The following is a 14,628-nucleotide window of genomic DNA, read 5'->3' as shown; positions in this document are numbered from 1 at the left end:
TATGACCCACAGATGCCATACATGGCCCACTAGAATTCACAAGGCCCATGCCCTGCTTCAACACAATATACTAATGGCTGATTCATTAGTGTTTTGTCATGATATTTACATCATTTTAGTTTACACAAGGAAGTATTTAGAATCTGTTTGGCCCACACAAAGTTGTGTGTAGGTTTATGTGGCCCTCCTGTGATATAAGGTTGGGCACCACAGCTCTAACCAAACCCCTGAGGAGCTTTCACATGAAAACTATATTCTCAGAACTCCTATTTATCATAGAGTTCTTGCCTCAGCCACCACCAATCACTTTACAGTAACTTAGGCTGATGTAAATCATCTTGGGTTGATCTGTTTGTGCATAAAATGGTCTTTGGTCAACGTAAGCGCCCCATTACAGTGATGCAGTAAAACCACCTCCCTAAATTACACTGAGCCACAGTTGATCTACTGAGGTTGACAGTGAGTGTAGATGCTGCATGATATATGTCACAGACTCAGACTTTAAGGTCAGAAGGAATGATCATGGTCATCTAGTCTGACCTCCTGCACATTGCAGGCCACAGAACCTTACCCATCCACTCCTGAAATAAACCCCAAACCTCTGGCTGAGTTACTGAAGTCCTCAAATGATGGTTTTAAGACTTCAAGTTACAAAGAATTCACTATTTACACTAGTTTAAACCTGCATGTGACCCATGCAGCAGAGGAAGGCGAAAACTACCGGGGTCTCTGCCATTCTGACCTAGGGGAAAATTCCTTCCTGACCCCAAATATGGCAATCAATCAGTTAGACCCTGAGCATGATTGACCAGGCAAATACCTGGGAAAGAATTCTCTGTAGTAGCTCAGAGCCCTCCTCATCTAATGTCCCATCTCCAGCCACTGTGGATTTTTGCTTCTTGCAGTCACAGATGGGCCACATGCCATTGGAGGCAGTCCCATTATCCCATCCCCCCCCGTAAACTTATCAAGCTCAGTCTTCAAGTCAGTTAGGTTTTTGCACCCACTGCTTCCCTTGGAAGGCTGTTCCAGAACTTAACTCCTCTATGGTTAGAAACCTTCACCTAATTTCGAGCTTAAACTTATGATGGCCAGTTTACATCCATTCATTTTTGTGTTGACACTGGCGCTAAAATAACTCCCCTCTCCCCCTGGTATTTATCCCGCTGATGTATTTATAGAGAGCAATCATATCTCCCTTCAGTCTTCTTTTGGTTAAGCTAAAGAAGGCAAGCTCTTCGAGTCTCCTCGCATAGGTAGGTTTTCGACCCTCCAGCAGTTGCTACACAATGACCAACAGTGACTGCTCTTGGTCACATTTGTGAACTCCACTGCCCAACCATCAAGACCGAAGACACTCCCTTATCCTTTAAAATCTCCACATATTTTTTTTTAAATGCCAGGGATCCGTTTGCCACCGAAAAACATTGCATTTTTATGGAGAACCTTTAGTTTTTACAGTTTTTAAAAACGTATACCATGGAACCCTGATTGTCCAATCTAATTGTGACCGGAGCCAAAGTAATGGAATTTTTCATTATCCAATCAGAAGAATGGACAGGGCTTAGTCTGTCCGCCCAGAAATTGTAAATATATCAGTAAAACATTGTGTTTAACAGACACCTATATATATTATGGCTAAGGAAACTGAAGTTCAGCATTTCATTTTAATTACAGAAAACCCCCCAGATTTTTATGTTTTTATCATCGGAGAATTTTGAGTTATCACAGAAAACTAGGATCCCTGCTGATAGCCAGCCTCAGTAAGCACATCTAGAAGCTCTCCTTTGTTGTGTGCAACTGCCCAACCAACCATGCTGGCTCTGTATACTAGACACTTTCCTCCTTGGAGTAGATAAGAGGTATTGGATCCACTGGGCCAGAGGGGAGAAGAGGCTGTACAGACACAGCTATGGACCAGCCATAGAAATATGGACAGGTACAAAAAGATTGTACAGCTGATGCAGATGAAGGGGTACAACAGGGATCAGCAGCGATGACGTGTGAAACTGAAGGAATCATGGAAGGCATACCACAAGGCCAGACCTGTTGCCTTTACACCAAGCTGCATGACATACCTGGCAGAGACCCCCACCAACCACCGGATACTGCTGAGGAGCCCAAGGCAGAGAATCCTGCCTTGAACAGCAAGGAGGAGAACAAGTACTGGCGGGAGAGGGGTCCAGATATGCCACAAACCAGGACCAGTTTGAGACTTTACCTCAGTTTAGCCAAAGTCACCAGCTGAGCACGATGGTGCCTGGACCAACCCTGAGAGAGCAGGACAAAGGTATTGACTTTCCATTGTTTTACTCATTCAAGAAGAGGTAGTGGTACAACAGAATGTGATAGAACCAGGTCAGTTGGGTACAGCATAGTTGTCCTGTTGGGATCCAGGAAGTGGGCAGGTGGAGGTCACCCAGATCGAGGTCCGCTGGCAGAGGGTCATCCTCCCCCTGAGTGACTGGGGTCAGACCTAGGGCCTTGATCTCTGCGAAGATGGAGGGGTTCCATCGGAGGCCCCCTCAAGGAGGGACTCTGGAGGAGAGATAGTGAAACCCTCCATTGCTGCCAAGTCATCCGCAGCTGGCTCCAGCGGGTGGGATTCAGCTGGGGGAAAGGCAGAAGGCTCAGTGTCGGTGGCCTCCTTCCTGGTCTTTCAGGGGGCCTCTGCATCACATGAGAGGAGTAGAGCTCGAGCCTTCCGCCTCCCCACTTTGCTTGCACTTGGACCCAGACCTCCATGGCATCATCTGTGGGCTGGTGGACAGGGGCTGGACCAGGGGGCAGGGGCAGTGGCGGGCCAGCATGGGGGAGGGAAGATTCCCCCTGGGGCGGGCCCTCTCCCATGCCCAGTGCACCCTCCTCCACAGGCCCCGCCAGAGTGCATGCAACAGAGGCGGGGCCCTCCCACTTATCTGGGCGCGTTGTGGGAGGTGCCCCAGCACATGAGCAGGAGCAGTAGTGGGCTTGGGAGGAGGAGGAGGAGCGGCTCCGGGCAACGGGCAGCCTGGAGGTCTGGCACCCTGCTGGAGCTCGGAGGTTCCAGATGCTCTTCTGTGCCGTGCCAATGGGCAGTCCCTCCGGATGTGCCCCATCGCCCGGTAGAGGTAGCACCGGACCTCCCCCATAGAGTAATGCACCCGGTATGGGCCCCCTGGTAGGGGATCACAAAGGATCCCTCGAGCGCCTCTCCGTCACACGCCACCGGTGGTGGTTGAAGCTGCACCTGCCGGCGGAACGAGAGAACATGACGGAGAGCAGGATCTTTGCAGCCCTGGGAGAGAGGGCTGACTATGGAGAGGGGTTTCCACAGGATAGAGAGACAAGGTAACAGGGCAGCATTAGGGAGGAACGGAGGCAAGGACCAACCGAACGCCTCGGTTCTCCAGTGGCTCCAGGGGGATGAATACTCTTCCCACCGCCAGGCCCTTCTCCACCTCCTGGGTGGTGGCCTCTGATGCCAGGAAAAAGGCTATCTTCCCATACATTTTGGAGACCACCACCCTTGCCAACGCCCGCACGTAGGTCTCCACATGGGGCAAGGCGGGCATTAGGAGGCAACGGATGCCGTGCTTCCTGGTCAAGGTGGGGAAGGGGCCCCGAACCCCAGAGATGGTAGCAGAGGCAGCAGCCAGGAGAGATGACATAGGGGGAGGCAGGGGAGCCGCCGCCACCTGAGTACGCCCTGGGGACCAGGAGAGGGGCACCAGCAGAGCGATGCCGCAGTCAGTGGCGGGGCCGCGGCAGAGGGGCAGTCCCTACCATAGAGGACCTATCCTTTTTGGTGGGGCCCTTACCCTTTTTTGCCTTGGCCTTTCCCGCTGGCTGGGGGGCTCCCCCAGAATCGGAGGGGGCGAGAGACGTGGCAGCAGTGGAGTTCACCCCATTGCCCACTGCTGCTGGTGCCCCAGGGAGGCGGTAGCAGATGGTTCAGCAGTGGCAGTTGAGGTGGAAGCCAGAGAGGGTGATGGGGGGGAGGGGCAGGTGGAGGATGGGTAGCGGGGTCTGCCAGAGGGGTCCCTCCCACCTTGTCCCCCACCATAATGAGCAGGGATGGAGGAGAAACACCAGAGGGAGGAGGGGAAAGGGGAAACAGGGTGACCACTCCTCCCCACTAGGCTGCAGGCAGGGGATGAGGGCGCCAGAAGTGAGAGGGCTACCAAGCACTTGGGGACGTTCAGTCTAACACTGAATGGGATTCCGGCTCCTCTAGCTGCACTAGGAGATGGGGGGTTATAACAGCATGGGAGGGACGCAGTGATACCAGGGTTCATACTGAAACAGGGGAGGGGCACAAGCACACAGGAGAGGGCATGGGCACATAGAGCAAAGGACTAGTCAGGGCAGGGGAACTGCGGGGGGGGGGGGGAGGAACAGCCAGGCTGGAGGTAGAACAGGGAAACCAAGGGGCTAGCTTCAGAGGCTGGGGGCATGGTAAACAAGCAAGCAAAACTGCAGAGAGGAAAGGGCAGGGTAGGCAAACAAACTGGAGCTGCTGAGAGGCTGGGGCAAAACGGGGGAGCAAAGGGCTTCAAGGGGAGAGGGGGAGATTGCTGCAGGGAAGAGGGGGTGTCAGTCCAGAGGGGGGCAACATGCGCCCATGTGCGCTTGCAAAAAAAAGTCAGTGGTTGCTGGCTGCCGCTTCAGACCCAAGTGGTGGCAAAAGGGCGTGGCAAGCCAAGCGAGCAGCTGAGTCCCAGAGGAAGGACCTGAGGCAGATGGTAAGAAGCAGTGGGGGTGATGGAGGGGGCTGCGATGGTGGTGGTGGGGGCAGGACACAGATAGACATGAGGGCAGGCTCCTCGCCACACCCCCTATGTCCCCACAGACACACAGTTAAGAGCCTCACCACAAAAGCACAGTTTGAAAGTTACACAGTCCTTGAAGGCCCCCTCCACAGTGGTCTGCAGAGGCTCTGTGCACTCCCCCAGCAGCAGATGGTCCCCTTCTTCCTCCTCGAGGCTCCAGCTGCTCCCAGGCAGCAACAGCAGCTCCAGCAGGCTGTCTGGTGGGCAGGCAGGAAGGTGGTGATGGTGGTAGCGTCCACAGCAGCAGTAGCAATGGCTGAGGCTGGAGCCTCCTCAATCCCCTCCTCTGGGGAGCGGGCGAGCAGGCCCCCCCCAAGGGGCTGCAGCAGGAGCAGCAACAACCGGGGGTGGGGGGTGGTCCAGCATAGAATATCAGGGTTGGAAGGGACCTCAGGAGGTCATCCAACTAGACATGGAGCCATTGATCACTACCCGTTGAGCCCGACAACTTTCTATCCACCTTATAGTCCATTCATCCAGCCCATACTTCTTTAACTTGCTGGCAAGAATAGTGTGGGAGACCGTGTCAAAAGCTTTGCTAAAGTCAAGGAATAACACGTCCACTGCTTTCCCCTCATCCACAGAGCCAGTTATCTTGTCATAGAAGGCAATTACATGAGTCAGGCATGACTTGCTCTTGGTGAATCCCATGCTGACTATTCCTGATCACTTTCCTCTCCTCTAAGTGCTTCAGAATTGATTCCTTGAGGACCTGCTCCATGGATTTTTCCAGGGACTGAGGTGAGGCTGAATGACCTGTAGTTCCCTGGATCCTCCTCCTCCCCTTTTTTAAAGATGGGCACTACATTAGCCTTTTTCCAGTCGTCCGGGACCTCCCCAGATCGCCATGAGTTTTCCAAGATAATGGCCAATGGCTCTGCAATCACATCCTCCAACTCCTTTAGCATTCTCGGATGCAGCGCATCCGGCCCCAGGGACTTGTGCTCGTCCAGCTTTTCTAAATAGTCCTGAACCACTTCTTTCTCCACAGAGGGCTGGTCACCTCCTCCCTATGCTGTGCTGCCCAGTGCAGCAGTCTGGGAGCTCACCTTGTTCTTGAAGACAGAGGCAAAAAATCATTGAGTACATTAGCTTTTTCCACATCCTCTGTCACTAGGTTGCCTCCCTCATTCAGTAAGGGGCCCACACTTTCCTTGACTTTCTTCTTGTTGCTAACATACCTGAAGAAACCCTTCTTGTTACTCTTAACATCTCTTGCTAACTGCAACTCCAAGTGTGATTTGGCCTTCCTGATTTCACTCCTGCATGCCTGAGCAATATTTTTATACTCCTCCCTGGTCATTTGTCCAATCTTCCACTTCTTGTAAGCTTCTTTTTTGTGTTTAAGATCAGCAAGGATTTCACTGTTAAGCCAAGCTGGTCGCCTGCCATATTTACTATTCTTTCTACACATCGGGATGGTTTGTCCCTGTAACCTCAATAAGGATTCTTTAAAATACAGCCAGCTCTCCTGGACTCCTTTCCCCCTCATGTTATTCTCCCAGGGGATCCTGCCCATTAGTTCCCTGAGGGAGTCAAGTCTGCTTTTCTGAAGTCCAGAGTCCGTATTCTGCTGCTCTCCTTTCTTCCTTGTGTCAGGATCCTGAACTCGACCATCTCATGGTCACTGCCTCCCAGGTTCCCATCCACTTTTACTTCCCCTTCCAATTCTTCCAGGTAGCAGAGAAGGGGTAGGGGTGGGGGATCTGGCCCAGCCAGGGGAGTAGCTGGAGCAGAGGCAGCAGCCCCAGCAGCAGGAGCAGCAGCCGCCCGCCTCCCTCCAAGGCAGAGTGCTATGGGAGAGTCATCAAAGACAGAGCTACTGGCCACTGGAGAAGCAGGTTTCTGTTCCCTGAGTGACCAGAGCAGGGGCTGTGCTAGAACATCCAGGAACCTGCTAGAACCAATTAAGACAGGCAAGCTAATTAAGACACCTAGAGCGAATTAAGAACATACTAGAATCAATTATGATAGGCAAACTAATCAGGACACCTGATTTAAAAAAGGACCTCCCATCAGTTAGCGGAGGGTGTGCAAGGAGCAGGGAGTGAGATGGCGTGCTGCTAGAGGACTGAGTACAAGCGTGATCAGGCTTCAGGAGGAAACTCCTAGGGTGAGGATAAAGAAGGTGCTGGGGGAAGGCCATGGGGAAGTAGCCCAAGGAGTTGTAGCTGTCATGCAGCTGATACAGAGGACATTGTAGACAGCTGCTATCCACAGGGCACTGAGCTAGAACCTGGTGTAGAGGGCGGGCCCGAATTCTCCCCATCCCCACAACTCCTGATCGGACACAGGAGAAGTTGACCTGGTCTGTGAGAAACACCAGAAGGGAAGATCTAATTTGGAAAGGAATCTGGCCTGTCCCCAACCCACTAGATGGGACAACAGACACTGTAGAGATTGTTCTCCATTTCCCCCATGCTGGCCAGTGATGAGGTTAGCTGAGTGAACGGCAGGTTTGAGCCTCTAGCAGAAATGGCCAAACTGAGGGCTGCCGTGAACCTCTGAGGCAAGCAAATCTGCCAAAAAGCGCAGGACTCACTAAGGCAGAGGAGGAACTTTGTCACAAGAAGAAAAGGAGTACGTGTGGCACCTTAGAGACTAACAAATTTATTAGAGCATAAGCTTTCGTGAGCTACAGCTCACTTCATCGGATGCATTTGGTGGAAAAAACTTGGTGTTTTTTCCACCAAATGCATCCGATGAAGTGAGCTGTAGCTCACGAAAGCTTATGCTCTAATAAATTTGTTAGTCTCTAAGGTGCCACGGGTACTTCTTTTCTTTTTGCGAATACAGACTAACACGGCTGCTACTCTGAAACCAGGCACAGGGTAGGAGCCCATTGGAGCAGTTTGTCCATAAGGACATATCTTTTGTATCCTCCTGAGAGGTCTCATGACGGTACTATGCAATCCTCTCCTAAAAATATTTACGGATGGTAGTCTTATTTCTTCTTCTCATGGTACTCCATGACTACTTCAGAAGGCACTGTTGCAGCCAATGAGCTAGCAGCATGGGCTTGGGCAATTTTGGGATGCCAAAAGCAGCTGTGCTCTCTGTGCCTGTTTTACCTTCAGGTTGACTGTGCACTGTGTGAAGAAGTACTGATTGTTTGTTTTTAACCTGCTGCCTATTAATTTCATTGGGTGCCCTTTGGCTCCTGTGTTAAGTAAAGGAATAAACAACATTTCCATATTCCCTTTCTCCACACAATTCATGATTTTATAAATGTCTATCATATCCCCCTTTAGTAATCTCTTTTCCAAGCTGAAAAATTCCAGTCTTTTTAATCTCTCCTCATATGGAAGCTCTTCCATAACCTTAATCATTTTGGTTGTCCTTTTCTATACCTTTTCCAATACCAAGCATCTTTTTTGAGATGGGGGCGACCAACCTGCATGCAGTATTCAAGGTGTGGGTGCACCACGGATTTATATAGTGGCATGATGATATTTTCTGTCTTCTTATCTATCGCTTTCTTAACAGTTCCTAAGATGGTTAGCTTTTTTGACAATAGATGCACATTGTGCGGCGTTTTCAGAGAACAATATGCGACTCCAAGATCTCTTTACAGAGTGGTAACAGCTAATTTAGAACCTATCGTTTTGTATGTATAGTTGGGATTGTGTTTTCCAATGTGCATTATTTTGCATTTATCAACCATTTTCTTGCCTAGTCACCCAGTTTTCTGAGATCCCCTTCTAACTCTTCACAGTCTGCTTTGCACTTAACCATCTTGAGTAATTTTGTATTGTCTGTAAATTTTGCCATCTCACAGTTCACCCCTTTTTCCAGAACATTTATGAATATGATGAACAGCACTGTTCCTAGTACAGTTCCCTGGAGGATATCACTATTTACCTCTCTGCATTCTGAAAACTGACCCTTTATTCCTACCCTTTGTTTCCTGTCTTTTAACCAGTCCCTGATCCATGAAAGGACCTTTCCTCTTATCCCATGATGGCTTACTTTGCTCAGGGACCATATCAAAGGCTTTCTGAAAGTCTAAGTATAATATATATCCACTGGATTACCCTTGTCCATGTGCTTGTTGACTCCCTCAAAGAATCTAATAGGTTGGTGAGGCATGATTTCCCTTTACAAAAGCTGTGTTGACACTTCCCCAACAAATTGTGTTCATCTAGGAGTCTGATAATTCTATTCTTTACTATAGTTTCATCCAATTTGCATGTTACTGAAAGTTAGGCTTATCGGCCTCTACTTGCCAGGATCACCTCTGGCGCTTTTTTAAAAAAATTGGTGTCACAATTTATCTTCCAGGCAGCTGGTACGGAAGCTGATTTAAATGATAGGGTAGTTTTGCAATTTCATATTTGAATTCCTTCAGAACTCTTGGGTGAACACCGTCTGGTCCTGGTGAATTCTTAGTTTATCAATTTGTTCAAAAATCTCCTCTACTGACACCTCAATCTGCGACAGTTCCTCAGATTAGTCACCGAAGAAGAGTGGCTCAGTTATGGGAAACTCCCTCACATCCTCTGCAAAGACTGATGCAAAGATTTGTTTAGTTTCTCCGCAATGACCGTATCTTTTTTGAATGCCCCTTTCGCATGTTGATCGTCCAGTGCACCGACTGATTGTTTGGCAAGCTTCCTGTTTCGGATGGATTTACTTTAAAAAAAAAATTGCTGTTTGTTTTTGAGACTTTGGTTAGTTGGTCTTCAAATTCTTTTTTGGCCTGCCTAATTATATTTTTACACTTGACTTGCCACAGTTTATGCTCCTTTCCATTTTCCTCAGTAGGACTTAACTTCCACTTTTAAAAAGATGCCTTTTTGCCTTTGACTGCTTCTTTTACTTAGCCATGGTGGCACATTTTTGGTACTTTTACAATGTTTTTAATTTGGGGTATACATTTAATGTGAGCCTCTATTATGGTGTTTAAAAAAAAAATTCCATGCAGCTTGCAGGCATTTCACTTTTATGACTGTGCCTTTTAATTTTCATTTAACTAGTTTCCTAATTTATGTGTAGTTCACCTTTCTGAAGTTAAATTCTACTGTGGTGGGCTTCTTTGCTGTCCCCCCCAACCCAGGATATTCAATTTAATTATATTATGATTGCAATTACCAAGCGGTTCAGCTATATTCACCTCTTGGATCAGATCCTGTGCTCTGCTTAGGACTAAATCAAGAACTGCCTTTTCCCCTTGTGGGTCCCAGGATTTGCTGCTGCAAGGAGGAATTATTGAATGGTGTCTAGAAACTTTATCTCTGTATACCATCCTTAGGTGACATGTATTCATTAATATGGGAATAGTTGAAATCCCACATTACTATTGAGATTTCTATTTTTTACAGCCTTTCTAATCTCCCTGACCATTTCACAATCACCATCTTGGTCAGGTAGTCGGTAGTATATTTCTACTGCTATATTCACATGGTGCTCTCTCCAGAAGAGCTCTCAATGGCTTTCCCCACCATTCTGTGGTGGTTTAGTATAGGCAGATGGCATATTTTACAACCCCCCTTCCCTCCCTGCCTATGAAGGTGGTATGTGAGCCATGGGACTCTGGCAGACAGTGAAGTAGTGACCATGGAGGCACAAGAGGTTTCAAAATGGCTGTATGCCAATTAACTATGTTTACATTTAAAAATCTTCCCTTATAAAATTACTGAATATTACTGAACAGCACTGAAGGCCACAAGAAACATAGCTGCAGGCAGCCTGTAGGCTGTATGAGTACCAAGGCACTCCACTAAGGCCATGAGTATTTTAGCTTCCATCAAGGTCTATGCTAACTAATATAAAATAGCACAGATCAAGCAAGTGACTACAAAGAACACAGCACAGTATTCTGAGCGGCAGGGAAGAGTGAAGTCCAGGTTGGCAAATTCCTTGGCTCATCTTCTTAATGATTCCTGCTGCCTGACAGCCGGAGAGCTGAACTAACTAGTCTGGACTGGGGGGACAGGAGGGAACAGTATCCTAACATATTAAACAACTCAAAGTATTTATTCCTAATGCATTTTCTGTCTATAAACCAGAAGGGATATTATTTCTAATTATAAATACCCACCCCCTCCACAAAACGTAAAGATCGACTGAATCATTGAGAGTATACCCCTCCCTGTCTCCATCAACAAAACCAATGATTCAGTGATTTCAGAAGGAGGGAAAAAATACCCAAGATTCAAAGGACTTCATATTCTTCATAGACATTATGGCATTACGCACCATATTCTTCAGAGAGATATTGTTATATAGGATATGATTATGGCATAACTATGATGTATTTTATACAAGATAAGACATATTAGATATCATTGGAAAGGTTATGATTCACTGAATTGGATTATGCTACTTGTATGCATGAATCATTTTGGTACCCGAAGTTAGGAATATTGTCTATGCATCAATTACAAATGTGTTTACACCTGGGGAATGCCCAATAGGGAGAATGTAATCAGTCTAGATATCTCACTGGGAAGAGCCATTAGGGAGGAAATAGGTCTTAAAAGATGCCCACTGAGAAGCCTTCCAGGGGACGATGCAAACAGCCTCTGCGTTATGGCTGCAGGAAACTATGACCAAGTCACCTAGTACTGAACTCCGTAATAATACTAGTGTTTTTCCACTGATCAGTGATGAGGATCAAACTGGTAGACAAAGGATTCCTGCCATACACAAAAACTATTTAAGGCAGGGGAGTGACATCATTGTGGTTCGTTCTTTGACTACCCACCCAAGAAAGAGGACTACTGTAAACACCTGAGAACAAGACTGGACTAGGGGAGAAGGGCTGAGCCCAGGCTAGCAGGTGTCTGGCCTGTGAAAGGAATATCTGGAGTTTTAAACTGCGAGCAAGTGCAGTTTACTTTCAAAAATCTCTGCAATCTGCCTAAAACAACATTTAGGGTGAGAATTTGCTACTTATAACCAGTTTTTTGTGGTTTATTAAGCTTAGATTGCATGTTTGTTTTATTTGCTAGGTAATCTGCTCTGATCTGTTTGCTATCCCTTATCTTAAAATATCTCTTTTGTAGTTAATAAACTTGTTTTGTTTGGTCTAAAACCAGTGTGTGTGGAAATCGTAACTTGAGGCAAAAAGCTGTGTATATCCCCCTCCACACTGAGGGAGGGGGTGAATTAAGCTTAGAGAACTGTGCAGCACAAGACGGTACAATTGTGGGTTTACCCTCTTGAGGGAGGTGTGCACTGGGCAATTCCAGCTGTGCCTTCCCATGCAGAGCTGATCTCAGCATCTGTGTGTGTCCCAACCTGGATGTGTACTAGTAAAGTGCAGTCTGAAACCCGAGGGAGGGCTTGGCTGGCTTGCCTAAGCAATACAGTGTAAAGGGATCCCAGGCTGGAGGGTCAGGCAGATACAGTGGTACCCCAGTTCCAGGCAGCACCCCAAGGGGGCAGGGAGGCCAGAACTTGTCACAGACATGTAATGTGTAATCTGAGAAGCAGCAGCGAATTTCTCAATCTGTACTTACAGGGAGGTTCAGCTTGACAGCGTCCACAGGATGATGGAAAGGCCACGCAAACTGGTGTTTCCATAGCGTCTTGAGCACCACTTTGAGTAGATACTGCAGTTGGTTGGTCTGTCGCTTGGGCTTGTTAGGGTTGGAGGTCTCTGGTGGAGGGGGGTTAGTGCCTACAGTATTGCCTTGTTGGGGTTGGGTCTGTGTCTGTGTTGTAGACATTTGTGTAGTTTCTAGTCCATCCCCCATTACTGGTAAATTTCTCAGTCTTGTCCCAGGGCCACTCTCCACAGACATGCTATTGATCCCATCGCATTCCTCACCAGGCACTCTGTAAGGCAAATGCAACAGAATTAACTGCAGGTTAGTTAAAACTGACAGTTTTCATTACTAACTACATATTGCTTAAGTACAAACCAGGAAACCACTGCATACTTTAAATTTACTGAGAATACTGGATGCACTTCTAACAGCCTGCAACCTTCACAGGATAGTTCAGTAAAAGCCTTCTGTTGTTCAGTAGCATGTATTAGCCAAATGATTGGACATATTCCTAGATCCAAAGGCTGAAAAGGATATCCTGGGTCTTTCAGTTGACTCTAGTTCCCCTCTTTTCACAGATGCACCTAGCCATTTTCTTCTATCAGCTTACAGGATATATCTTATTTTTGTACTTGTCCATTTTAGAGTAAGTTTTTTCAACAAGGAGCCCAGAAAGGAATAGAATACCTCAATATGAGTAGCCTGATTAATGCTGTGTAGAGAGAAATCACCTCCACCCTGGTATCACAAATGAGAACCAAATTAGCATGGCATTTTTAGCTGCTACATAGTTAATATTGCATTGCCTTTGCACTTAAAGCCTTTCAATTTCTATGAAGAGCAAGAACCTTATTATCAGATTTAAGTCCCTCACTATAAGTGTTCTTTAACTTACGAGACGAGGCTGTGTTGGGTCAGGGTTAACTAACACATTACTTAACCACAACCAACCACAACTTTTACTCTAGTGTAGATGCTGGTTAACACCTTTATATCTCAACAAGCTATACTGAAAATGCCATGGTTAGGTAGAAAGTAGCTAACATGTCAGCTAACCCAAATATAACTCAACCTTTTCCTAATTTAGGCAAATTATATGAGACTCGTAGCTAACAATTTCTGTGAAGACTTTCAATTATATTATTCAGCAGTGACTAATCATTGAAAACTGCCCCAGGCGGCGCAGGCCAGGCAGCGCAGATGGGCTGGCTGGGGGAGGCTGACCGCCAGTTCCGCCCCTTCCGCTCGAGGCCCAGAGCCAGGCCCCCGTACCGGTAAGTGTTTTGTATTACTTTCATCCCTGGCCATGGATGACAGTAATGACGGAGTGGGTGAGGTAGTATCTTTTATTGGACTGACTTCCATTAGTGAAAGAGAGAAGTTTGTCTCACAGAGCTCTTCTTCAGTTCTGGGAAAGGAACTTAATGGCACAACTAAACGCAAGGTGGAACAGATTTAAGCATAAAGAGTTAACACACATTGCAAGAGATCGTTCAAGGTGAAACAGACAGTTAAAACCTTTGCAGTCATAGAACAAAGGCAGGTGAGTGGGTACAAATTGTTGTAATGAGCCATAAATCCAGTCTCTTTATTGAGTCCATGATTTTTAGGGTCTAGCAAAGTTATGAATTTAACCATCAAAAGACGAGCTTGGGAGCTATTATGCAGGTTTCCTTTGAGGAAAAGGACTAAGCTCTCAGACATGGAGAGGCCATTTTATGAAAAGTATTCTCCCACAGGTATTTTTGTTTTATCATTTTTCTGTGCAAGTTCATTTGAGAATGTAGTGATTATTTTGTTTCACCCACATAGATACTGGGGCACTTAGTGCACTGGATGAGGTATACCACATGATAAGCACACGTAGGACCCATGGATCTTGAAAGGTGTGTTGTGAGGGGTATTGATCATTGTAGCAGTGGAGGAATGTCTACAGGTTTTGCATTTGTTATGGCAGGGTCTGGTGCCACTGAATTGGTGTGTCCTGTTCGGAGGATAGCTTGCTTCTGATTAGCTTGAAGGGGTTGGGGGGGGGGTCATATGAAGGCCAGAAGAGGGGATTTAGGAAAGATTTATTTCAAGATGTCCACATCAAGGTCCACATCAAGTATGTGTTGTAATTGTTTAATGATACCCCCTACAGACTCCAATGTGAGATGGTAGGTGACAAGTAGGGGAGTGCAGTGTTGTCGTCCCCCAATAACGTATTGAAGCAGGTCCTTTTAGGGTAATTGGGCAGCCCATTCCATGATGTAATCTACTTCTCTGGTAGAGTACACTTGTTTGGTAAACATGGTTTTAAGTGTGTTACAGTGTGTATCCCA

At 47.1% G+C, this 14,628-nt stretch overlaps 1 protein-coding gene across 14 annotated transcripts in view; it reads right to left on the bottom strand.

Annotated features, from left to right (window-relative positions):
• The window catches only part of BRD4 (bromodomain containing 4), a 248,487-nt gene that overhangs the window by 124,654 nt on the left and 109,205 nt on the right, over window positions 1–14,628 (bottom strand). For all 14 annotated transcript variants that reach the window (XM_038378569.2, XM_038378573.2, XM_038378575.2 and 11 more), the window contains one exon: window positions 12,275–12,593. In XM_038378569.2, coding sequence (XP_038234497.1) covers window positions 12,275–12,559 — 285 coding nt within the window. In that variant the 5' untranslated portion in view covers window positions 12,560–12,593. Of the gene's footprint in view, window positions 1–12,274; window positions 12,594–14,628 lie in introns of those variants that run through there.

This window comes from Dermochelys coriacea, chromosome 20 (genome assembly GCF_009764565.3).
Source record: "Dermochelys coriacea isolate rDerCor1 chromosome 20, rDerCor1.pri.v4, whole genome shotgun sequence".
Classification (NCBI taxonomy): domain Eukaryota; kingdom Metazoa; phylum Chordata; order Testudines; family Dermochelyidae; genus Dermochelys; species Dermochelys coriacea.
The sequence above is the reverse complement of the archived record's forward strand: the minus strand, read 5'-3'. Positions and strand labels throughout refer to the sequence as shown.